This window comes from Lepidochelys kempii, chromosome 9 (genome assembly GCF_965140265.1).
Source record: "Lepidochelys kempii isolate rLepKem1 chromosome 9, rLepKem1.hap2, whole genome shotgun sequence".
NCBI classification, from domain to species: domain Eukaryota; kingdom Metazoa; phylum Chordata; order Testudines; family Cheloniidae; genus Lepidochelys; species Lepidochelys kempii.
In genome coordinates, this window is record NC_133264.1 from 26,680,112 (window position 1) to 26,705,081 (window position 24,970).

General features: G+C 40.6%; 2 protein-coding genes across 21 annotated transcripts in view; one reads left to right on the forward strand and one right to left on the reverse strand.

Moving 5' to 3' along the window:
- MBNL1 (muscleblind like splicing regulator 1) overlaps positions 1-24,970 on the reverse strand; it is a 199,527-nt gene that overhangs the window by 135,855 nt on the left and 38,702 nt on the right. The window lies entirely within an intron of this gene.
- On the forward strand, positions 5,831-7,894 carry LOC140917251 (uncharacterized). The gene is made up of 2 exons (XM_073359668.1): positions 5,831-6,701; positions 7,290-7,894. The coding sequence occupies exons 1-2, from the start codon at positions 6,119-6,121 to the stop codon at positions 7,829-7,831; spliced, it is 1,125 nt and encodes a 374-aa protein (XP_073215769.1). The 5' UTR covers positions 5,831-6,118; the 3' UTR covers positions 7,832-7,894.

The following is a 24,970-nucleotide window of genomic DNA, read 5'->3' on the forward strand; positions in this document are numbered from 1 at the left end:
ATTGCAAGTCAAATTCTACTGAGGAAAAAAAAAAGGAGCATAAACTCTTACAACTTAAGTATAATTAGACCAAAAAAGAATCTGAAGAGCAACTAGAAAAAGACACAAAAACTAACAGAAAGGACTTTCAGAAAGCTTTTGACAAGGTCCCACAACAACAACTCTTACACAAAGTAAAGAGTCATGGGACAAGACAGAAGGTCCTCTCATGGATCAGTAACTGGTTAAAAGATAGGAAACAAAGGGTAGGAATAAATACTTAGTTTTCACAACAGAAAGTGGAATGTTGGCTAGTCTACCAATGGAACCTGTGCTGTTCAACATATTTATAAATGATCTGGAAAAGGAGGTAAATAGTGAGGTGGCAAAATTTTCAGATGATTCTAAATTACTCAAGATAGTTAAGTCCAACATCAACTTTGAAGAATTACAAAGGGATCTCACAAAACTGGATGACTAGGCAACAAAATGGCAGATGAATTCATTGTTGACAAATGCAAAGTAATGCACATTGGAAAATGTAATCCCAACTATACATACAAAATCATGGGTTATAAATCAGCTGTTAACACTCATGAAAGAGATCTTGGAGTCAGAGTGGATAGTTCTCTGAAAACAACTGCTCAGTGTGCAGCAGCAGCAGTCAAAAAAGCTAACAATTTTAAGAACCATTAGGAAAGTGTTAGGTAAGAAGACAGAAAATATGTCACTATATAAATCCATGGTACACCCTCTCCTTGAATGCTGCATGCAGTTCTCGTTGTCCCATCTCAGAAAAGATATTAGCATTGGAGAAGGTACAGAGAAGGGCAACAAAAATGACTGGGGGTATGAAACAGCTTCCATATTAGAGAGATTATAAAGACTGAGACTGGACATTTTAGAAAAATGACGACTAAAGGGGAATATTACAGAGGTCTGTAAAATCATGAATGGTGTAGAGAAAGTGAATAGGGAAGTGTTATTTACCCTTTCACCCAATACAAAAACCAGCAGTCACCCAATGAAATTAAGAGGCAGCAGATTTAAAACAAATGTAAGGAAGTACCATTTCTCAAAATGCACAGCTAACCTGTGTAACTTGTTGCCAGGGGATGTTGAAGGCCAAAAGTATAACTGTGTTCAAAAAAGAATTAGATAAATTCATGGCGCATAGGTTCATCAGTAGTTATTAGCCAAGATGGTCAAGGACCCATGCTCTGGGTGTCCCTAAACTCTGACTGCCAGAAGCTAGGATTGGATTACAGGGGATGGATCACTCAATAATTGCCCAGTTCTCTTCATTCCTTCTGAGGCATCTGGCAGTGTCCACTGTTAGAAGACCAAATACTGGGCTGGATGGACCACTGGTCTGACCCAGCATGGACATTCTTATGTTCTTAATCCCACTGACTTCAATGGGTTTTGGATGATTGACTTCGCTACACAGTATTCCTTCCCTGGTGCTCCGTATAATAAAGATATATGCCTGCAAACTCAGTGCCACACAGCAACCTTTTCAAAACGAAGTTAAAATGCAATACACTGAAAACAGGAGCTGATAATGGAAATGCTGGCAAAACTTCAACCGCAGAAGTGCAAAAGGAGCATTACAATAGATTCTTCCTCTCTTAGATCAGCCCCAGGATCATCCTTACCACTTGCAGGGCCACAAAAAAGTACATGGCCTCACAGGGCCGGAGAAAGAGAAATCAGATCATGAGCTGCCTCCATTTCCACCTCCATTACTACATGGGATGAAAGAATTTGACAATGATGCATCCGATGAAGTGAGCTGTAGCTCACGAAAGCTTATGCTCAAATAAATTTGTTAGTCTCTAAGGTGCCACAAGTACTCCTTTTCTTTTTGACAATGAGTTGTTTCTTCTGCCTTAATCCTACTGCTGAAGACTTGAAAGTTGCAGGGTTTGCATGGGATATAAAGTCACAAACAGCAGTTTGCTTTAATTATAATTAAGGCTGTCCCAGGGCACCAGGAACTAACATGACCGTAGTTTTCACAGATGGAAGTATTATAAAGAGGAGAATGTAACAAACACGAATTTGTGGGCTTTCTATTCCACAAATCCTCCTTTCTCTGTGCATAAATGACTAACAGTGATTCAAAAAGCTTAAAGGACTAAAAACTGAGGCTGATCTAGCGGTGTGAGCACAGGCACAGGCCCCAATAACTCCTGTTTTCTAATCACAACCCTAACAATGACTCACTGTGTGGCTTCGGGCAAGTCACTTCACCTCTATCCCTTAGTTTCCCCTTCAGTCAAATGGAGTTAACAGTAATAACCTACTAAACAAATCTGTGGTGAGAAGTCATTAGATAAGTAATGTGTTCTTGCTCCCACTTAGGTCAATCCTGAGACTCGCTATGACTCAAATGGCAGCAGAATCAGTCTGTGTTCATATAACACTTTGAACATAATAAGTACTAACAACAATATGACTACAGAAAGGTACTTGAATAGCAAAATGTTCTCAGTTAAAAACAGCACAGTAAATACTCTCTTATTGTTCCATCCTAAACTAAACTTATTAAAAACTGAGAAAATGTGCAGGCTTGGGACTTCATTAGGACAGCTTCTTATTTGCAAATTGCTCAGATGTTCCAGGATTACACACAAACTTTACTTGCGGTACTGTACTTCATCAATCCTATTCACCCAGTGACTTACAGAGAAGCACTGAATTCCTACGGCAAAATTCTGCAGGCATCCCCACTCTACGGTGCAGAGAGTGGTAAGCAATATACCGCACATGGAAGGATACTGCCTGGGTTACCCCATGATCCTGCTGCTGAGGACGGATGAAGCAGCCAGTAGACTTCTTTGAACAACTAGGTCACTGCAGAGTGAGAGAGAGCAGTCAGATACAAGTAGGATGTGAGTATGGTATACCACATTTTAGATAGATAGATATCTGTGTATGTGCTGTGCTGGTGATTCAGTTCACGGAAGGCCCTGTATAATAGTAGTTACTTGCCAGGCAACCTTGGCAAGTCATTTCACCTGTGTGTAACTCAGTTTCCACATCTGTAAAAGCACTATATAAAAGCTAGGTATTATTATTATTACATCTTCAGCAGCAGCAATGGTTCTGAACCAGCTGCCCTCCACTGTCCCAGCCCTCTTTCCAACATCAGAAGTGTTGGTTCTCATCACCAGTTCAACCTGGCACTCAGCCTGCCCTTGCAGATGGACAGCTGTCTTTCCCTGGTCTGCTCACACTCCTGATCCTCCACCTACGTCAGCACACTGCACAACCTGATCTGGATCCAGCTTCCACTTACCAGGCCTAAACCCCAGCCCTGGGATTCCCTCGTAAGTGCCTTGCTTGGAAGTGGAGGTTCAGCTCAGCACCTGTCCTCTACTCCCCCTTTCCACACACAGATATAGCCAGGCTTTTACCCTTTTTAAAGACAGAACTTTCAGACTGTGCTCATATCTTCCAAAGGTAGCAGACCTTGCAGAGATGATTCCTCATCTATCCTCCCATGGAAGTTTCTGCTCTTCTAGGCCAAGTCCATATACAGGTCCTGAACCAGCATTTAGTCTGCAGACTATCAGTCCTTCTGTTGCTAAATCATGGAAAGTGAAGAGGGGTGATTTGATGGGGAAATACAGCATCATGGAATGAAAAAGGAGCATGAGCCCACTGTGACCCAGGAAAATACAGAGAAAAGGAAAGGCCATTATTTTGTCTGCCTGTAGTTACCGCAGAAAATATTCCTTCTAGAGGATTTTAAAAAGAATTAACCCAGCCATTTTTACTAGGCAAGTTCTCTGGTTTAGATGATGTACAGCTTCCAGTTTGATTGTATTTTCCCACAATTGCAATAAGAATACATTTGCAAAGAACTGCTAACTGACAAGTGTGCAGATTGCTCTGGTTTCAAAGTGATTCACCCAGCTTCCTCATCAGTTCCCTCTTCCCCTGCATCTTATGTCTCATCCAATATCAAAATATATTCATTTTGTCCACTTTTACTGAAAATTGTTGGAACACACACATGGGCAGGGGGGCTGGCATTATCAGAACATCAGTGTTTTAATTATCTCTGACAGGGGGATGAGTTAAGTACAGACACACAAAAACTATAAGCATCTCTAAATCTTTTTTTTTTTTTTTTGCATCCTGGAATAAAATTTAAAAACCTCTCTTATGGACCTCTCTGTAGCGTGAGTTTGTTAATGTATAAAAAGTTATAGAAATCCAGATTTAAGGAAGATTAGTTGAATTTATTTTGCAATGAACATAAGATAAATACCAATTTCTGATTTTTAAAGATGTTGAAAACAGGACACAAGACTTAATTAACAGAGCTAGTACATTCAATATTCTATGCACAGCAACTGCAAATGACATTTTTCCCTTCTGTGCAAAGATTTTTTTTTAAAAGAAAACTCTTTATACCCCAATTTTGTTCTAAATACCGAAGGCCCCCATCCTGCAAACATTAGAACCGATGAATAACTTTATATATGCGAGTAATTCCACTGAATTCATTAATTAAGGACTTCAATGGGACTACTTACATGAGTAAATATGCTCTCATGTGTAAGTGTTTTCAAGACTGGAAGCCTTTGATTGCAGATTATTTGGGACAAGTACTGTCTCTTTATGTTTGTATAAAATAGAGTACAATGGAGCCCCAATCCTGACAGAGACTTTTTGGCATTACTGTAATAGGAGTATTAAACAACAACTTCTATTGCCCAGCACTCAAGATCAGGCCCTAAATCTGAATAAACAAGATTCAGATAATTAAATAAATGTAATTAATAAACATTTATTACGTGTTTTGAGTACCAGGGAATGTGGGGTAACTGAAATTATTGGCAAAAAGAAAAGGAGTACTTGTGGCACCTTAGAGACTAACCAATTTATTTGAGCATGAGCTTTCGTGAGCTACAGCTCACTGATGAAGTGAGCTGTAGCTCACGAAAGCTCATGCTCAAATAAATTGGTTAGTCTCTAAGGTGCCACAAGTACTCCTTTTCTTTTTGCGAATACAGACTAACACGGCTGTTCCTCTGAAACCTGAAATTATTGGATAACTGAAGTCGTACACATTTAAGATGTTTTTGCAAAAAATTTAAAATCAGAACCATGTATAGTCCAAATTATATCCCATTCAAATTGAAGTAAGATTTATACCTTTTGATACCATCAGATGTGTTTTTATATCACATCTGATATTCAGAACTGTGCATGTGATCATGAGCTAATGTAAATTCACTTACATTACATTCACTTAGCTTCACTGACTCCAAAGGAGCCATGTCAATTTACACCAGTTGAGAATCTGGTTCTGTACCATCATTTCAAGGAGTGTTTCAGACCCAAATAAGATATCATTTTAAAACAGCTTTATTCTCATCTTTTATTTGAAGTTATCATTTGTATTACTTATCATTTGTATACTATAGTCTAACACACAGAAGTTTTTAAAACAGAAACTGATGAATGCTGCATACAAATTATCCTTCGATACATTTGTCTCATGACTCACTCAACAAACCGCTCCCATTAAAATGGTTTAATTACTCATAGCTACTTTAAGTCATATCTCCCAGCTAGCAGTATATGTAGCTGTCATAGGTGACCGGTGACCAAAGAATTGTAAACACTAACCTTTACAAGTGTCTCTAACTGGTTAAATATAACCATACACCTATTTCTTAAAAGAATGTCTGAAAGGTATTATAGTTCCAAAATTCCATCTGGTGGACAGAAAAATGATTTCAAAGTAGCATGAATCACTCTAAGCCCTGGTCTACACAAGGACTTTAGGTCGAATTTAGCAGCGTTAAATCGATTTAAACCTGCACCCGTCCACACAATGAAGCCCTTTATTTCGACTTAAAGGGCTCTTAAAATCGATTTCCTTACTCCACCTCTGACAAGTGGATTAGCGCTTAAATCGACGTTGCCGGCTCGAATTTGGGGTACTGTGGACACAATTCGATGGTATTGGCCTCCGGGAGCTATCCCAGAGTGCTCCATTCTGACCGCTCTGGACAGCACTCTCAACTCAGATGCACTGGCCAGGTAGACAGGAAAAGAACCGCGAACTTTTGAATCTCATTTCCTGTTTGGCCAGCGTGGCAAGCTGCAGGTGACCATGCAGAGCTCATCAGCAGAGGTGACCATGATGGAGTCCCAGAATCGCAAAAGAGCTCCAGCATGGACCGAACGGGAGGTACGGGATCTGATCGCTGTATGGGGAGAGGAATCCGTGCTATCAGAACTCCATTCCAGTTTTCGAAATGCCAAAACCTTTGTGAAAATCTCCCAGGGCATGAAGGACAGAGGCCATAACAGGGACCCGAAGCAGTGCCATGTGAAACTGAAGGAGCTGAGGCAAGCCTACCAGAAAACCAGAGAGGCGAACAGCCGCTCTGGGTCAGAGCCCCAAACATGCCGCTTCTATGATGAGCTGCATGCCATTTTAGGGGGTTCAGCCACCACTACCCCAGCCGTGTTGTTTGACTCCTTCAATGGAGATGGAGGCAATACGGAAGTAGGTTTTGGGGACGAAGAAGATGATGATGAGGAGGAGGTTGTAGATAGCTCACAGCAAGCAAGCGGAGAAACCGGTTTTCCCAACAGCCAGGAACTGTTTCTCACCCTAGACCTGGAGCCAGTACCCCCCAAACCCACCCAAGGCTGCCTCCTGGACCCAGCAGGCGGAGAAGGGACCTCTGGTGAGTGTACCTTTTAAAATGCTATACATGGTTTAAAAGCAAGCATGTGAAAGGATTACTTTGCCCTGGCATTTGCGGTTCTCCTAGATGTAGTCCTAAAGCCTTTGCAAAAGGTTTCTGGGGAGGGCAGCCTTATTTCGTCCTTCATGGTAGGACACTTTACCACTCCAGGCCAGTAACACGTACTCGGGAATCACTGTAGAACAAAGCATTGCAGTGTATGTTTGCTGGCATTCAATCAAAATCCGTTCTTTATCTCTCTGTGTTATCCTCAGGAGAGTGAGATATAATTCATGGTCACCTGGTTGAAATAGAGTGCTTTACTTCAGGGGACACTCAGAGGAGCCCATTCCTGCTGGGCTGTTTGCCTGTGGCTAAACAGAAATGTTCCCCGCTGTTTGCCACAGGGAGGGGGGAAGGTTGAGGGGGTAGTCACGCGGTGGGAGGAGGCAAAATGCGACCTTGTAACGAAAGCACATGTGCTATGTATGTAATGTTAACAGCAAGGTTTACCCTGAAAGAGTGTAGCGACTGTTTTATAAAATGTGTCTTTTTAAATACCGCTGTGCCTTTTTTTTTCTCCACCAGCTGCATGTGTTTCAATGATCACAGGATCTTCTCCTTCCCAGAGGCTAGTGAAGCTTAGAAAGAAAAAAAAAAGCACTCGCGATGAAATGTTCTCCGAGCTCATGCTGTCCTCCCACACTGACAGAGCACAGACGAATGCGTGGAGGCAAATAATGTCAGAGTGCAGGAAAGCACAAAATGACCGGGAGGAGAGGTGGAGGGCTGAAGAGAGTAAGTGGCGGGCTGAAGAGAGTAAGTGGCGGGCTGAAGACAGGGCTGAAGCTCAAATGTGGCGGCAGCGTGATGAGAGGAGGCAGGATTCAATGCTGAGGCTGCTGCAGGACCAAACCAGTATGCTCCAGTGTATGGTTGAGCTGCAGCAAAGGCAGCTGGAGCACAGACTGCCACTGCTGCCCCTCTGTAACCAACCGCCCTCCTCCCCAAGTTCCATAGCCTCCACACCCAGATGCCCAAGAACACGGTGGGGGGGCCTCCGGCCAACCAGCCACTCCACCACAGAGGATTGCCCAAAAAAAAGAAGGCTGTCATTCAATAAATTTTAAAGTTGTAAACTTTTAAAGTGCTGTGCTTAAAGTGCTGTGTGGCATTTTCCTTCCCTCCTCCACCACCCTTCCTGGGATACCTTGGTAGTCATCTCCCTATTTGTGTGATGAATGAATAACGAATGCATGACTGTGAAGCAGCAATGACTTTATTGCCTCTGCAAGCAATGATTAAAGGGAGGAGGGGAGGGTGGTTAGCTTACAGTGAAGTAGAGTGAACCAAGGGGCGGGGGGTTTCATCAAGGAGAAACAAACAGAACTTTCACACCGTAGCCTGGACAGTCATGAAACTGGTTTTCAAAGCTTCTCTGATGCGTACCGCGCCCTCCTGTGCTCTTCTAACCGCCCTGGTGTCTGGCTGCGCGTAACCAGCAGCTAGGCGATTTGCCTCAGCCTCCCACCCCGCCATAAACGTCTCCCCCTTACTCTCACAGATATTGTGGAGCACACAGCAAGCAGTAATAACAGTGGGAATATTGGTTTTGCTGAGGTCTAAGCGAGTCAGTAAACTGCGCCAGCGCGCCTTTAAACGTCCAAATGCACATTCTACCACCATTCTGCACTTGCTCAGCCTGTAGCTGAACAGCTCCTGACTACTGTCCAGGCTGCCTGTGTACGGCTTCATGAGCCATGGCATGAAGGGGTAGGCTGGGTCCCCAAGGATACATATAGGCATTTCAACATCCCCAACAGTTATTTTCTGGTCTGGGAAGAAAGTCCCTTCCTGCAGCTTTTGAAACAGACCAGAGTTCCTGAAGATGCGAGCATCATGCACCTTTCCCGGCCATCCCACGTTGATGTTGGTGAAACGTCCCTTGTGATCCACCAGAGCTTGCAGCACTATCGAAAAGTACCCCTTGCGGTTTATGTACTCGGCGGCTTGGTGCTCCGGTGCCAAGGTAGGGATATGGGTTCTGTCTATAGCCCCACCACAGTTAGGGAATCCCATTGCAGCAAAGCCATCCACTATGACCTGCACATTTCCCAGGGTCACTACCCTTGATATCAGCAGATCTTTGATTGCGTGAGCTACTTGCATCACAGCAGCCCCCACAGTAGTTTTGCCCACTCCAAATTGATTCCCAACTGACCGGTAGCTGTCTGGCGTTGCAAGCTTCCACAGGGCTATCGCCACTCGCTTCTCAACTGTGAGGGCTGCTCTCATCTTGGTATTCATGCGCTTCAGGGCAGGGGAAAGCAAGTCACAAAGTTCCATGAAAGTGCCCCTACGCATGCGAAAGTTTCGCAGCCACTGGGAATCGTCCCAGACCTGCAACATTATGCGGTCCCACCAGTCTGTGCTTGTTTCCCGAGCCCAAAATCGACGTTCCACAGAATGAACCTGCCCCATTAGCACCATGATGCATGCATTGGCAGGGCCCATGCTTTCAGAGAAATCTGTGTCCATGTCCTGATCACTCACGGGACCGCGCTGACGTCGCCTCCTCGCCCGGTATCGCGTTGCCATGTTCTGGTGCTGCATATACTGCTGGATAATGCGTGTGGTGGTTAATGTGCTCCTAATTGCCAAAATGAGCTCAGCGGCCTCCATGCTTGCCTTGGTATGGCGTCTGCACAGAAAAAAGGCGCGGAACGATTGTCTGCCGTTGCTCTGACGGAGGGAGGGGCGACTGACGACACGGCTTACAGGGTTGGCTTCAGGGAGCTAAAATCAACAAAGGGTGTGCCTGTACATCAAGGAGTATTTCAGGCAGGACTGCACGGAGGGTTCCAATAAGAAATGGTGCACCTAAGTTATCGTTGTTATTGGAACAAGGAGGTTAGCCTGGCCTCTGATTGATACATGGCTAGATTTACCTCGCTGCTCCTTCTCTGTGAGTGACTGCAGTGTGATCTAGACAGGGGAGGAGGCAAATGAGTACAAAACAAATCTGGTCTATTTCTTGTTCTGACCCACTCCATCTATCTTTTACATCTTTGGCTGGCAGCAGACGGTGCAGAAGGACTGCATGCCATCCACATCTCATGGCTGCTCGGCAGAAGATGGTACAGTACGACTGCTAGCCATCTTCCTCTCTTGCCTGCCTGGCATAAGATGGTACAGTACGACTGCTAGCAGTCCGTATCGCCTGCCCGCTCACCATAAGACGGTTCAATAGGACTGCAGGACTAAAGAGAATGACCTGCTCAAGTCACTCCAAATTTAGTCCCTGCGCCCATGTCTGCCCAGGCGCTCCTGATCGACCTCACAGAGGCGACCAGGAGCACCTCAGACATGACGATGACGGCTACCAGTCGTACTGTACCGTCTGCTGCCACAAGGCAAGGGGTTGCTGCTACTGTGTAGCAATGCCATACCGCATCTGCCAGCACCCAGGAGACATAGGGTGACGGTTACCTGAGCAGGCTCCATGCTTGCCGTGGTATGGCGTCTGCATAGGTAACTCAGGAAAAAAGGCGCAAAACGATTGTCTGCCCTTTCTTTCACGGAGGGAGGGAGGGAATGGGGGCCTGACGACATGTACCCAGAACCACCCACGACAATGTTTTAGCCCCATCAGGCATTGGGATCTCAACCCAGAATTCCAATGGGCAGCAGAGACTGCGGGAACTGTGGGATAGCTACCCACAGTGCAACACTGCGGAAGTCAACACTTGCCTTGGTACTGTGGAAGCACTCCGCCGAGTTAATGCACTTAGAACATTTTCTGTGGGGACACAAACACTCAAATATATAAAACCGACTTCTAAAAAACCGACTTCTATAAATTCGACCTAATTTCGTAGTGTAGAGATACCCTAAGATTTCTGAACACAAAACATGTTATAGAATTATCCTGACCTCGTGTACTATTTAAGTTTGCTTGGCAGTTAATATCAAGGCTTTAGGAAGGTAATATTCAAGTGAAATCGCACACATCTTAGTCTCTGATCTCATAAACTGAGCAACCAAGTGAATTTGTAAAAGAAAAGTAATAGTGCCAGGAAAGGCAGGTATGCAACATTTTCACAATGGTATTTTTTGTTTGTCCCCTAACTGTATTCTAAGGACAAAAGTACTTTTACTAAATAGAAAAAAGCCATTTGGTGGCAACTGCATCCTATCTCCTATGGATGTACAATTTTGGCCTCATCTCTTGGTTTGGTCACTGTACTCTTCCGCCATTCCTCTATTCATATGAATGTCTAGCTGTCTCTTAAATTCATTTATTTAATTTGCTTCACTGGTCTTCTATGCTAATTTATGCCGTGTAGCCCAATCTGTCTCTTATTAAACCCAATGGCAAAAGTATTATTGATTTCAATAGGAACAAAACCAGTTCACATATATTTACTACGGTCTGAGTGAACATTCTACCTGAATTCCCTTTTATTAAAAAAATGCTGGGTTTTAAATTGGGCCCTGTCGTTTTTGTAATCATCCAGATAGTTCACTACATTCTGCTTCATGGACTCCTGACTCATTTAACTATTTTTTAATCAGTTTACCTCAAAAGTCTGCTGTTCTTTTGTGAGAACAAGATCATCTTCAGATGCAAGGTATACTGATAACAGACATTTTTCAAACCTACAGCAACCTTTCAGAGCAACACTGCTTTTCAGATCCTCTGAGAATATGACTTAAGCTAAAAACAATATTTGAGACGGCGTTTAACCAGGGTCAATAAATACTGTTTTGATCTTGATTCCATAACTATCCTGTCTATCTTTAGATGTAAGTTTTCACTTCAACCATCCAATAATGACCTTTTCCTTATTCTTCTGAAATAATCCCTATTTCCGTGGTGAGTACACTGATTTTCTTAACTATTTAGTTATATCCCAGCTGGATTTCTAGCCCTCTGAATCTTCGTTCTTCTTCAATGTTAAATTTCCTTCTTCAAATTTGCTATTTTCCATGTGACAAATACTGTTCTACCTACACTGCATAAAACACAAATAACTCCTGTTTGTGCATCAAATAATTAATAAAGATGCCAGGAGTGTGCACTAGGGTCTGGTGTGCAATCTGCGAATAGCCTTGCTGAAAAAGATGATTTTAAGATTTTTAACTCCAGTTCTCCCCCCCGCCCAGCAACAGTTAACACCATTCAGCCCGGTTCAAATCATGATTTTGGGGTAATCACCACCAAAAGAATGGCTATTTTTTCCTCAAGATTTCAAAATAACAAAAAGCTGGAATTCACCTTACAATCTGGTTACAGTTCTGCCACTATTTATAACTATTTAAAGAGGCTTTTAGCCAGGCTTTTAGCTGAAACCACTTGGTACCGTTCTTTTAAACGGCATTTTATATTAGTCCAGTCACCTAAAAAGATCTACAGATGTGGGCTTTGGTTGCACTGTACCTATATATTTGCTATGTATTACCAGTCTGTAGTACACATATATTGATCTCAGTGCAATAAAAGCTTATTAACATGAGAACTATCTCTGTCCAATAAACCATATCATGAGTTCCTCTGAGCTACCCTTCAGTTTAATTGGATTCCACTTAACTTGACAAAAGGGACCTGTTTCAGGCTAAACCAACAAAAGATAAAATATGAGTGTGCTTCAGTTACTCTCTTGGAGGTTTGTCTCAATTCCTTTTCCCTTAAAAGGGGCAATGTCTTAATTGGTAGGATTATGTGTTCCAGAATAAAGACGACAAGGCCCATGGGAGCTACTTAAGATAAACCCATCCAATAAGAATCTTGTGCATACTTTGATTCTCTCTCACTGTGACAACTAAAACCTCTTTCTTTCAGGCCTGTCCAGGTCTCAGCTCATCCCAGCTGCCACAGCCTTTTCAAAACGTTTCTGCTGAAATAATTTTCCTCTCCCACGGCTCTGAATTTGTTATTCCTTTCTTTGAATTCCCTTTATTAGCATCTTGCTTCCCAAATCAAACTCAATTTTCCTGTACTCACCTTTAACACCCTGGAAAACTCTGTCCCTGCATACATCTCTCCTCATATATCTTTCCCACTCAAGCTGACCTCATAAATCCCTCACTCATATCTACCGTCCATTCTCTCCTTCACATTCTCTTCCATGCATCTCTTTATGTTTGGAGCTTGCGCCTCTGGGGCATTGAATGACCATCTTTAAATAAACCCTTAAAACTCACTTTTTCTATGTAACAGTTCATCAATGCTCCAGCCAAAAAAAGGAATTTGTATTCTGTAATAAAAATATGTAGCACTTTGAGACTGGACATCCTGTGCATATATATATGAAGTGTATTTTCAGAGCTGATTGTAAAGAGGAAGTATTTATTTTTACATTCTGTACAGCATAATGTACACTAACTGTGCGCAATAAACACTAAAATAATATGTAATAAATAGGAAGGATCAGATTCATTTGTTTCCTGCAGTGTTTGGGAGGCCTAGGCTAGTTTGTATTTGGTCTCTTCAATCATTCAGTGCTCATAAGACAATGATGCTTTTCCAGCCCCAGGTATATTTCTGTGCAATTATAACAACTGCATAAACCTGAGAGAGCTCACCTGACTCATTTCAATGTAGCGAAGATTTTAACAGAGTATTGGACAAGCAGAGATATCTGAATGCAGATTACCTTTTGAATATGCACTAATACACAAACTGAATTACAGATGTAATTTATCCATCACAAGTTGGTTCTAAATACTGATTATATCAGTGCTTATGCAGAAAATTGGAAGTGATAGAAAAGCCAAGAAGTTTTTCAAACTTTAATTTGCCTTATTTCTCTTTGTGTAATCTACTCTAAACTAGTAACAGCTGATACAGTAAGGGCTAAATTCTGTTCTGTGGTAGAACAGAAATGGGTCCTAAGTGTCTAATTTTTTTTTTAATGAAAGCTATTGGTCGCAATAATAACAGTGAGTCCCATAAATATAGAATATGTCTTATAAAAGAGTCATTTATTTTATGCATTTTAAATTTGTTAACCTTTAAATTAAATGAGTCTTCTCTTGTTTTCATATTGTGGAATGGGGCCAGAATGTATGCCTGCGTTGCCACCATTATAGCAGTAGTTATTTTACACACAGCTAAAAATTTGTCAGGCTTCTGTGCAGCGAAAACCCTGTGACAGGCCATTCAGGCTCTGAAAGATTTAACTGGAAGGAGCTTTGTAGCCTTTTCCTAGCACTGCAGCCACAGAGAATTTTTTTATTGTACCTATCTCAGAAAACTGATCCACAGCATAAATACATTGTATCAGATATATTACAGCATACTGTATGGATAGGAGGTCTCTTATTAGCATAAATACATTGTGCATGGAATAACTGCATTTATTATACCCTTTGTCATACCAGCACCTGTTAGAGTTTTCCCAAATGTGGTATAATACACTTATCAAAATTCAGTCAAAGGTGATGATGCCTAATACTGTTTAACAAGTATAATTAACTGAGCTTTTAAAATTGATGATGCTGTCTTTCTGTTTTGAAGCAATCCCCTTTGGGGAGAGAAGAGATTGGTGTGGAAGTCCGGATACATGGGGAACCTCAACAACAGTAAGTAAGGCTGTGTCTACACTATGAACTAGGAATGTAATTTCCAGCTTACGTACACACACTCACACTAGCTCTCGAGTATGAATAGTGCAGCTGTGGTAGCACCGCAGCAGCAGCATGGCTTAGCTGTGCTGAGTACATACCCACGGAGTTCAGGCAGGTTTACACACGGCAGGCTTCCACTGCTGCTGCCCGTGTTACCATGACCACACTACTGTTTATACTAATGCTAGCTCAATGAGAGCTAGCATGAGCATGTGTACATAAGCTGGGAAACAAACACCTAGACCACAGTGTAGATGTAGCCTATGACTGCTAAGAGTCAAAACCTCAGTGTATTTTTTGCTTCCTTAAAGCTCTGATTGGGATACACCTGGATCCATTTGACAACAAGTCCATCAAAGGCAAAGAGCTGAGGGGAAAAATTTAAAGCCACCCCTATAGTACATTATGATTTCCATTGGAGATACCTTTTAACCGATATCAGATATGCTGATGACATGATGTTCTTTGCCACTGAAGCAATGCAACAAATGATGGAGTCTGTAAAAGCAGTTAGTGAGGAATAAGGAGTATTCCTGAATGTGATGACGACAAAATGCATGCACATTGACAGGACTAACAAAAACAGGATGCAAGTGTACATCACTATTAAAGAACAAGCTGTAGAGGCAGTAGCTTAATTTAATTATTTGGGTTCACATATATTCAACCAAGGAGGCTATTCCAAAGAAATCAGAAGATGACGAGGGATGTTCACTTGACTGCAGGCTCCTTTAAAGAAAGGATAGACAAACCATGGCATGTCAAAATCTATGAAGGTGCAAGTGGGGAAAAGCCTACAGTTTTCCATAGCAATTTATGGATGTGAATCACGGGAATGATGCTGGCAAGAAGAAGACTGAAGCTTTTGAAATGCGGTGCTGGCTAAGACTCTTGTGTATCTCCTGGATGGAAAAAAAGACTAATCCGTCAGTTAGAACTATTATTGGAGAAAAGCAGAACTGGATTTCAGAAATCAACAGATGCAAACTTATGTACTTTGGTCCCATTAGGCGTAAAGATGGAAATAACCTTGAGAAAGCTATTATAAAAGAAATGGTGGAGGGTTAACAAGCAGAGGATGAACAGCAATGAGATGGATGCATGCTGTGTGGCAGAATCACTGAATCGTTACCTGCTCAAAGTTACAATGGATCATGAAGGCTTCTACAACTTCTGCTGTGATGTCACCAATATTCAGACATAAATAAATGGATTTACTTTACTTACTTACTTTTATTAGAGTACAAAATGACCAATTAAATAAAATGCCATTTTATCAATATGCCCTTTCCCTTTTACAAACTTAGTCCCCAATCCTGCAAATACTTACACATGTGCTGAATTTTAAGTATGAGTCATCCCAGTGGAATCACTTGGGCTTAATAGTGTGACCTTTCCAAACAATTTATATTTTTCAAATAGTTATTCTTATAATTTTTTCTTGACTCTATATTATTTTAATAAATTAAGTCCTGAGCCACAGGCCACTGAAGCTAAAGGGGGTCTTTTCATGGATTTCAACAGGCTCAGACCTTTAAAGCCTATATAGTACTTCAGAGCCACCAGCACAACTAGACCCTTTAGACATTCTGTATTGGTCGAAGAGCTACCTTGTCTAAATATTTTAAGTAAACTCCTTCAATTACCAATAATGACACCAATCAAAATATCAATACCACCTCTGGAATCACAGGAAACTTTGTAACAGACTATACTTAGAAAACAATGTTTAATATATTTTACAGATTAAACATGCCAGATTTCAGTGCTGGCAAGAGTGCACTTAGTCTAGAATTCTCACTAACTACAAAAAAAAATTATACTGAAACTTTATGATGAAAAATAAAAGATGTGAAAACAGAGCCTCTTTATCACTCCAATATATTTGACATGTATCCATTAATGTGTCTAACTGCACTGGCATAACAGCATTGTGTCCTGAGACTCAGCACAAATTAAAAATAGTTCTATTTCTCTGGGATCAGGTTCCAGCTATCAGTTTTACCCCTTGGCACCAGCGGTTTGGGAGTTCCCATGTCAGTGCCAATGAATTTTGCCACAGCATAGCATGCTGGGAAATCCTACCTCCCAATATCCAAGGGATAATAATTGATCTAACAGATCTTGCTCAGACAAAAGGCAGTCAGGTCAACACATGCAAATTATTACTAAAGCAAAACTCCTACTGACTCGTTAACCCAATGGACGTTCTGGCTGAGGACTACTAAGTGGCAATTAAAGTAAATTATTAGCTTTTGGGGCTTCTAGCGCAACTGCATGACACAGTGGGTCTCTGGGGAGCCACTAGCACTGCTGATACTCCAGTTTCTTCTCCCACTGAAGCGAGAGCCCAAGGCTCACTGAAATTACTTCAGCCCTTAGGTTGGAGTGGCTACTATGGAGCAGCTCCAGTACTATTCTGCAGTTTCAAGGGAAGAGACTTTCCCCTCCCTATGCTCCACAGAGCTCCCACCATCCAGAGGACTTACTTGGGCTGAACACATAGAGAAGGATTTATCCTTTAGTTTTCCCATTAGATAAAATTCAGAGACTTTTTATATTGGTGACATTATTACACCAATTAAAATTAAGCTTAATGTTGATTTACCCTTAATCCTGGGCTGCCAAGAAAATTAAATATGTTAATCAGAAATACTGCTGCTATTAATATAATAGCTGGGTTCCAATATACTAACACTTTATCATTCATGATTGTAAAATCAGATTATTCCTTCCTCTCTATGTTTGCTTGGCCCAACATCTGAGGACCTGCATTCAACTACAAATCCATAGCTATAATTACTATTAAACTGAATATAACATCTAGAAATTCCCCACTGAATATAGCTGTGCCATGGGGGTTGTGAAATATTCTTCATGTCAATATTGCATACAGATTTCTCTATTGCCATCATTATAATTTTCTGTGAAAATAAATGGTGTTGTGCAAGTCCATGAAAAAAGCAAAAATTTGAGTCTGCACAATAGAATCTCTGTTAATTTTGTTTTTAAATGTATTTAATTTAAGTAAATATGGTGCTGGTGAAAGGAGCTGCATTCATACCATGGGAGATGGAAATGCTTTATTTATCCTCAGACCAGGTCCAGTACAGTCACTAGCAGTGAAAACTTCCACATACCACCCTGCCAACATGCTACTTCAAAAGGGCAGTTTCATCTTTAGGATCATTCAGTTCTTTGGCCTCTCTGCTGGGACACCCAATAAGCTTGCTAAATAGCATGGCCGGGCTTCAGTGAGGCAGACACGTGCCCACTAAGAACTTGAGACCATCATCTCATTTTCCACAGGCATTATGACAAAATTCTACTAGAAGAGGAAAGAGAACTATATTCAATATATTAAGTACAGCAATTGACACAGCCAAACAATTAGCATTTGTGAAAAACTTGTACAGTTTAAGCTCTAATGTGTTCTAGGCCTCTTTAAAAGTAAAGATGGCACCAGCAGGACTGGAGCACAGACATGCTTCTGAGATGCTCCACTCATTCTTTAATTTTATTTTTTCCTTTTTTTCCCCCACTTTGAAAGTGACTTAAGGGCAGAAGAAGCAGAGGAAACTTGCAGGATTCTCATGAATAAACGAAGTGCTTTCCAAGCAAGCCTTCTTTACTCCAAGAGGGCTGGCTGCCTTTGAGAACTGGGAACTGCTGTCTTTCCTCTCCATCTGAGAGGCTGGACTGTTTGACTTGAAGCAAGTCTGGAATTATTCTTCAAAAGACTAGATACTTAGTAAGATTCCATTTCCACCACAGATAGGAAACAAGTGAAATCTTTCTCCCAGTGATTACGTGGACATAAACAATGAAGTGAACTCCAAACCTCCTGTGCCATTTCATAAGGGACTTTCAGTTCTCTGCCCAAAGAGAACAAAGGCATGCCGTATAAAACAGGTGAGCTAGACTAACGCCAGGAATAAGAATTTGTGAGGTGCTGATTTTCCTACGAACAATAAATATTCTGGAAGCTTATTTTCAGCAAAAGCTAACTCATAAAATGTCAGTAGGATTGTAGATCAGTCATCTCGATCTTAACCAGGAGACTATCAGGGAAGAAATCATCTGATTCTAAGATTCCACAGACTGTCCTCACATTATGTGAATTTCTGGCAGTTAGGCATAAGTTCCTAACAAATGCAAGAGGTACTACTTCCTTGCTACTTCTCAAATTGAGTTCTAGCCTTACTAGTATAATTATTCTTCAGTGCTAACAAAGCGATGTTATTGCTTCTTTAAAGTTGAACAATATATGTAAGTTATTGGTCTTAATGCAACTTCTTGTATCCAGCAAAATTAAGAGTGAACTTGGAAACCAGACATTTTGTATTTAGAAAAGTATAAAAAGCTGAGATTTTGGTTCAGCAGAAAAGGACAGAGACTTCAGAGGCTGCTCCTGATCCCTCATATGAAGATTTAACTTTGGAGACAAGTTAGAGTATGTGAACTTTTGCTGTCAAAAGCCTTTTTATTTATTTATTTTTATTTTGTGTTTTTACAGTTTTCTCTCAGATGAGAAAGTGTTTTCCTCTTTACTGTTGTATCTGCATCTATTCAGAGTTTCTTCCATTTAGATGCTGTATAAATGTATTATTACAAGTTTTTAATTTCTTCCTGCAGATGTAGAGCTTAACAATTTAATATGAAACATGCCTTACTGAGCTATAACTCTGTCTGGGTTAGCTGGTAAGATTTTTGAATGGCATTGATATTCCCACAGTGGAACTTTTATGTATGCTTTTTTAAAGTGGGTTATTTCCCCCTCACACCCTATTTACCCACTTCATTTGCTTGTTTTGGTTTCCCAATTTCTTTCCCCCAATTGGGAGCTTGGACCATTATCAGATTTATACTGAAGAAGGAAAATAAATGTGTAACTATCTCCTACATGGCAATGATATTCTCTCTCTTTATATGTTATACTCAAATCAATAAATGAGGGCCTGATTCTGTGAATTTATACTGGTATAACCCATTGCAAAATCAGACCCCAAAAGTGTTGTTTTTCTTTTTAATTTAAGGAGACCAAGAGTGGAGATATGCATAATTAATAATTCCATCTCTCAGGCGATGGAGAATTGAGATTCTCTGCAGATTAATACAAAATGAATTCATATATTTTACAAGGTCAAAATATTTCCTCTAACATTTTGAAGCTTCTCAATAAATAAATGGAACATTGCTATGAATTTATGAAGAGTCTGAGAGTTCATATTGCAAAGGAGGTGTCTTTACAATGGAATGTAATTTTAAGCATTAAATTACTGTGTAATCTATTTATTTGAGCATAAGCTTTCGTGAGCTACAGCTCACTTCATCGGATGCGAAAGCTTATGCTCAAATAAATTGGTTAGTCTCTAAGGTGCCACAAGTACTCCTTTTCTTTTTGCGAATACAGACTAACACGGCTGTTACTCTGAAACCTGTGTAATCTATGGATCTCATATGCATAACTATACCATTAAAAATTCTATATAGATTATAAACACTGCAAGAATAACTGAACTTTCTAGCATCTAACTTTTACTGAAAATGTTCAAAAAAGAAGAAAAAAAGAGAAATGTATTTACAAGGGAATATGATTGCTCATGATTTTGCATCTGCTGAAGGCAAGTTTAGGTCCAAACCCATTTTATATCCCATCAGGATATAGAAATTTAGTATGAGGTAGCAAATCCTGGAGATGCTATAACAGTGGTTCTCAAACTTTTGTACTGGGGACCCCTTTCACATAACAAGGTTCTGAGTGCGACCCCCCTTATAAATTAAAAACACTTTTTTATATATTTAACGTCATTATAAGTGCTGGATGCAAAGCGGGGTTTGGGGTGGAAGCTGACAGCTCGCAACCCCCCATGTAATAACCTCATGACCCCCTGAGGGGTCCTGACCCCCAGTTTGAGAACCCCTGTGCTATAAGCTTAAGGGACCAAAGATTTATCAGCAAAGCAACAGCTTATGTGGTGAACATTAGCATTAAAAGGATAATCCTTTATTTGGCCCAAAGCCTGCAGTTCTTACCCAGTCCGTCGAAATCAAGGAGAGTTCACCTCAACGAGAACTGTAGGTTTTAATAATAGTGAACCAACATTCACTGCATACATTGAATGTTTCCTAAACTGGAGACCACTACTCCAAGCCCTTACTCACAGAAGCAGTCACATGACACCAATGGAAACAGTCTCAGGACTGGTTCCCTAATTCTCTCTTAACCACAAATTTAGACATCTATCATTTTCATTTATCAAAACAAACTCATTTTTGTCTAAACTGAAAAGGCCACAACTCAGAGATGATTTTCCTTTATATAAATGTACAATTTCTTCAGTATTTTTACTTCTTGTAATGAATTACATTTTCCTCTTGAAGCTAGAAACTCTTGTCCGATATATTAAATGTCAGGCATGTGGGAGTGTGGCCAAAGTCTGAAACTGCACAGCAGAATGGTACTGCCATTTCATGGGGTCCCCGTAGAAAGTATTTGCTTTGCCTGTCTAATGTTCTAAATATAGAAAAGCACACAGGCTCTATCCACCTTGTGCTCAAATACTCTTACTAGACAGACACTACAAGCATTCTGCAATACCTACTGCACATCTCATCACACAAGCTAGAAAGCTAGTAGAAACACCACGGTACTTGTCAGATGATTTTTTAAAATCATATGAATTAGAGATTTATTGCCAATTCACAAACAAGACTCCATAACTCTAAGGATCTGGCCTACTTCCAATATGTAATATGAGCTATTCAGATAATTGTTCATTACTAATTATTATTATTGTTATTATTTGCATTGATAAGGTGATTAATGATTCTATAACTGTTTAAAGGTTAATGGTTTTATAGTCAGCTTTTAGAGACACTGAGGCGTTAGTAAAGAGTAAGAATACTAAGTATATATTTAAATGTTTTAAATCTGGATATAAAGCCTGTAGTTTAATTTTTACTACATCTGTTTAAAAAGTCCACAGGATCAATAGGAATTGTGACTTTGGGGGAAAAAAACAGGGCCTTTTTAGCCCAGTACACACTCAAAAATGCAGGTGTTTTGCTGCTAGTTGAGTTGGTCAGGAACTTCAATGAAGATGTATATTTCATTTTCAAATTGCCAAAGGGATTTTCCTGCAGCTGTCAGAATAATCTAATTTAACCACATCTCAACTATCTGCTTATAAAACATATACTAGCCAGATTACACTATATGCGAGTTTACTAATGCAGTTTGGTCTACTCATGGGTGGTAATAATAGCCACGGAGCTACAGAACTGGTGCTCTGCAGCTTGCAGAAAGGGGAATTCCATCTGACACCTGCAGAGCCTTCCAGCAAAAAGCTTCGATCAGGATGCAGAGCGAGGTTCGGGCCACAGGAAGCCTTTTGGGGTTAACAGATGTAAACATGTAACTAGAGCAATACCAAATCCATGGCCATTAAAGATGTGTCATGGACCATGAAATCTGGTCTCTTTCCTGCTGAAATCTTGTCTTTTGTGTGCTTTTACCATATACTATGCTGATTTCACCAGAGCTTCTCAATCTGGGGTTCATGACCCAAAAGGTGGTTATGGAGGAAGGGGGGTTGCAAGGTTATTGTAGGGGGGGTCCACAGTATTGCCACCCTTACTTCTGCGCTGCCTTCAGAGCTGGGTGGCCAGAGAGTGGTGGTTCCTGGCCAGACACCCAGCTCTGAAGGCAGCACCATGCCGGTAGCAGCGCAGAAGTAAGGGTGGCAATACCATACCATTCCATCCTTACTTCTGCGCTGCTTCCTTCAAAGCTGGGCGGCTGGAGAGTTGCAGCTGCTGGCTGAGGGCCCACCTCTGAAGGCAGCAGTGCAGAAGTAAGGGTGGCAGTAGCATACCATGCCATCTCACTTCTGTGCTGCTGGTGGTGGTGGCTCTGCCTTCAGAGCTGGGCTCCTGGCCAGCAGCTGTTGCTCTCTGGATGACCAGCTCTGAAGGCAGCACTGCTGCCAGCAGCAGTGCAGAAGTAAGGGTGGCAATACTGTGACCCTCATACTTGCAACCTCCCCACAGTTCCCTTTTGGGTCAGGACCCCTACAGTTACAACCCTGTGAAATTTCAGATTTACATATCTGAAATAATGAAATTTACAATTTTTCAAATCCTATGACCATGAAATTGACCAAAATGGACTGTGAATTTGGTAGGCCCCAAATATAACTATTAAACAGTATGTTTTTCAATGGTAAAAGAATATTTGTAACAAATTCTGCCCCAGTTTACAACCCACTCAACTCTAATGATTCCACCTGGTCAACAAGAATAATCACCTCCACCTAGTATTTTGAAACGGAGTCATATACTACTTAGTCCTTTTCACCCCTGGATCTCATGGCTCTTTACAAAGGAGATAATTATCTAATTTACAAGGAAAGGGTAACTACTTGCCCAAAGTAATATGAGTCAGTAACACAGCCTGGAATAGAATAGACTCCTGATTTCTAGTCCTATGCCTTATTCCCCATAACACACTTCCTCTGGGCTGACTGCTGCCTTAAGCATGAAAGTTTTAAGGTATTTCTCTAACCTGGAAATCAGAGTTCTTTGGTGGCAATAGACTTGGAGGAAGCTTTCTATTATGAAGGTTTTCCATGTCAAGGTTTTCAAGGATTTCTTTTTAATGAACGCTGGTGTCTCATTTTCAACCTTTTAACATTTTTTCTGAACCTGCTGTATTTTAAATTTTCTTTTTTAAACTTAAGACTAGTAGAGCAACCCAGGAGTGGGGATGTGAAACTCTGCACAGTCAAATGAGTAGAAGCAATTAGCTAGGAAATTAAACTATATGTTGATGTTGTAGCTAGTTATGGTGTTTTAACAATAAATGAATTCCAATTCTTAAGTTCTTTTATACGGAGGCATTTTATTGAGTTCCATGAGCTAAACCTGAATATCAGATAGCTATGTTACAATATGAATATTTTTACAAAATAATAATAATACAGCTTCACTACTCACGACAAGTGCAGAAAATGGAGCTGGCTCAGCATGGTGGCAGGGACTAAGCCCATGCACAGAGCATATGCACTAGATCAAGCCCACCACGAAGAGGAAGCAGTATGTTGTATCCACTGCTACCCATATGCCCCGAAGCTGTGACTAGAGCTGGTTGGAAATTTTTTTGTGAAATGTTTTTCATAGGGAAATGCTGATTTGTCAAAAGTCAAACTTTTCGTGGGCAAGGGTCTATTCTGACAAATTACTCAACTTGAAAACATTTTGGAAAAAAAGCCTTAGAAATTGTTAAAATATTTTGTTTTAAATTTTAGAAATGATACAAATCCTGTTTGCCACATCAAAATTACTTTTCATCTCAAAATTTAAGCTATATGAAAAAAAAACAGTTTTTACATTAAAAAGGGCCACAACAAAAGGTTCAAATTTATTTATATGAAAATGCTTGATTGATCTGAACCACATTCTTTAGAATTTTTGGTTCACAGAAATTTTCAAGGTTTTGACATTTTGTTCCATTTTGGAACAGGAGAACTTGTTGAAATCTCATAATTTTTAGTGGGATGGGAAAACCATTTGCTGCCCTGCTCTAGCTGTGATCCTGATCTGGCTATACAATCGGCCTACAGTAGCTAGCTAAGGCAGAACATTCCCTCCTTCAGCCCATGACATTTTTGTCCACAGCAATGCCCATATGCTCAGGCTTCGCTCCCCTTCCTGGGATTTGGCCTTAAGAGCAGCAATATTATATTCTAGAGAAAACAAAGAGACATAATTTTTCTATCAGCCTCTGATTTATGACTCTGTGCTGTATTAAGTTACAGTCTGTAGGATGGCTATTTAAAGTCTGGGATTATTTAATTAATAAAGAATGAAGAGAAGGAACTGGAAATCTGTATGTTTCACAACTGACCCCTGAAACTAGAGACAGTTGAAAATACCAGTCCTATACTTTACACAGCTTGCCTAGCATATATTTTTTGGAAGTGGCAGTAAATCTGTAACTTCGCTATTATAGTCCTCCTTGCATGACTGGAGATACCTGGCTTTCAGTTAAGTTTTCCAAGGAATGCATCACTCCTTTCATTAAATAATTATATTTGTAAGAAGGAAGGAAAAAATCACGGAAGTCCAAAAAATGAAAAAAAAGATGCTTTCAGAAGTAGCCATGCTAATTTATGAAGGAAAATACTGATCTCAAATGCACTGCCTACCTGTCCAGAGCCAGCAACAATCCACATGCAGTTACAAGACAACAACAAATCATCATTTAGAACACATGGTTTGCATTTCCAGTCTCTTTTACTTATTTATTTATTTAAAAGAATCTTTACTATGACTTTGCTATTTCTAAACGAAATATACACTGCTTTTTACACCAGCTACAGACCAATAACAATTTAGGGTTAAGGAACCAGTAACTGTAAACACACCAATTCCAGAGAGCTTGAACTCTGTTACAATTATTTCCCCCTTGTTCTCCTCTCCCCCATCCCTTGAGAAAAACAAAACCAACAAATCAGCAATAAAAAAAGCCATAAATCTCCATTCTACAACAGACAGCAATCCATATCTCCCAGACGCTATGGTTCTGCCGATTATAATTGTTTCATTCATTAACTATTTATCCTTGAAAAGAATATAAT

Bases quoted from the DNA above. Each gene is read 5' to 3' on its own strand.
- LOC140917251 (XM_073359668.1), top strand. From the start codon at position 6,119: ATGCAGAGCTCATCAGCAGAGGTGACCATGATGGAGTCCCAGAATCGC. The intron at 6,702-7,289 runs GTGAGTGTACCT...TTTCTCCACCAG, and splicing joins AGGCGGAGAAGGGACCTCTG to CTGCATGTGTTTCAATGATC.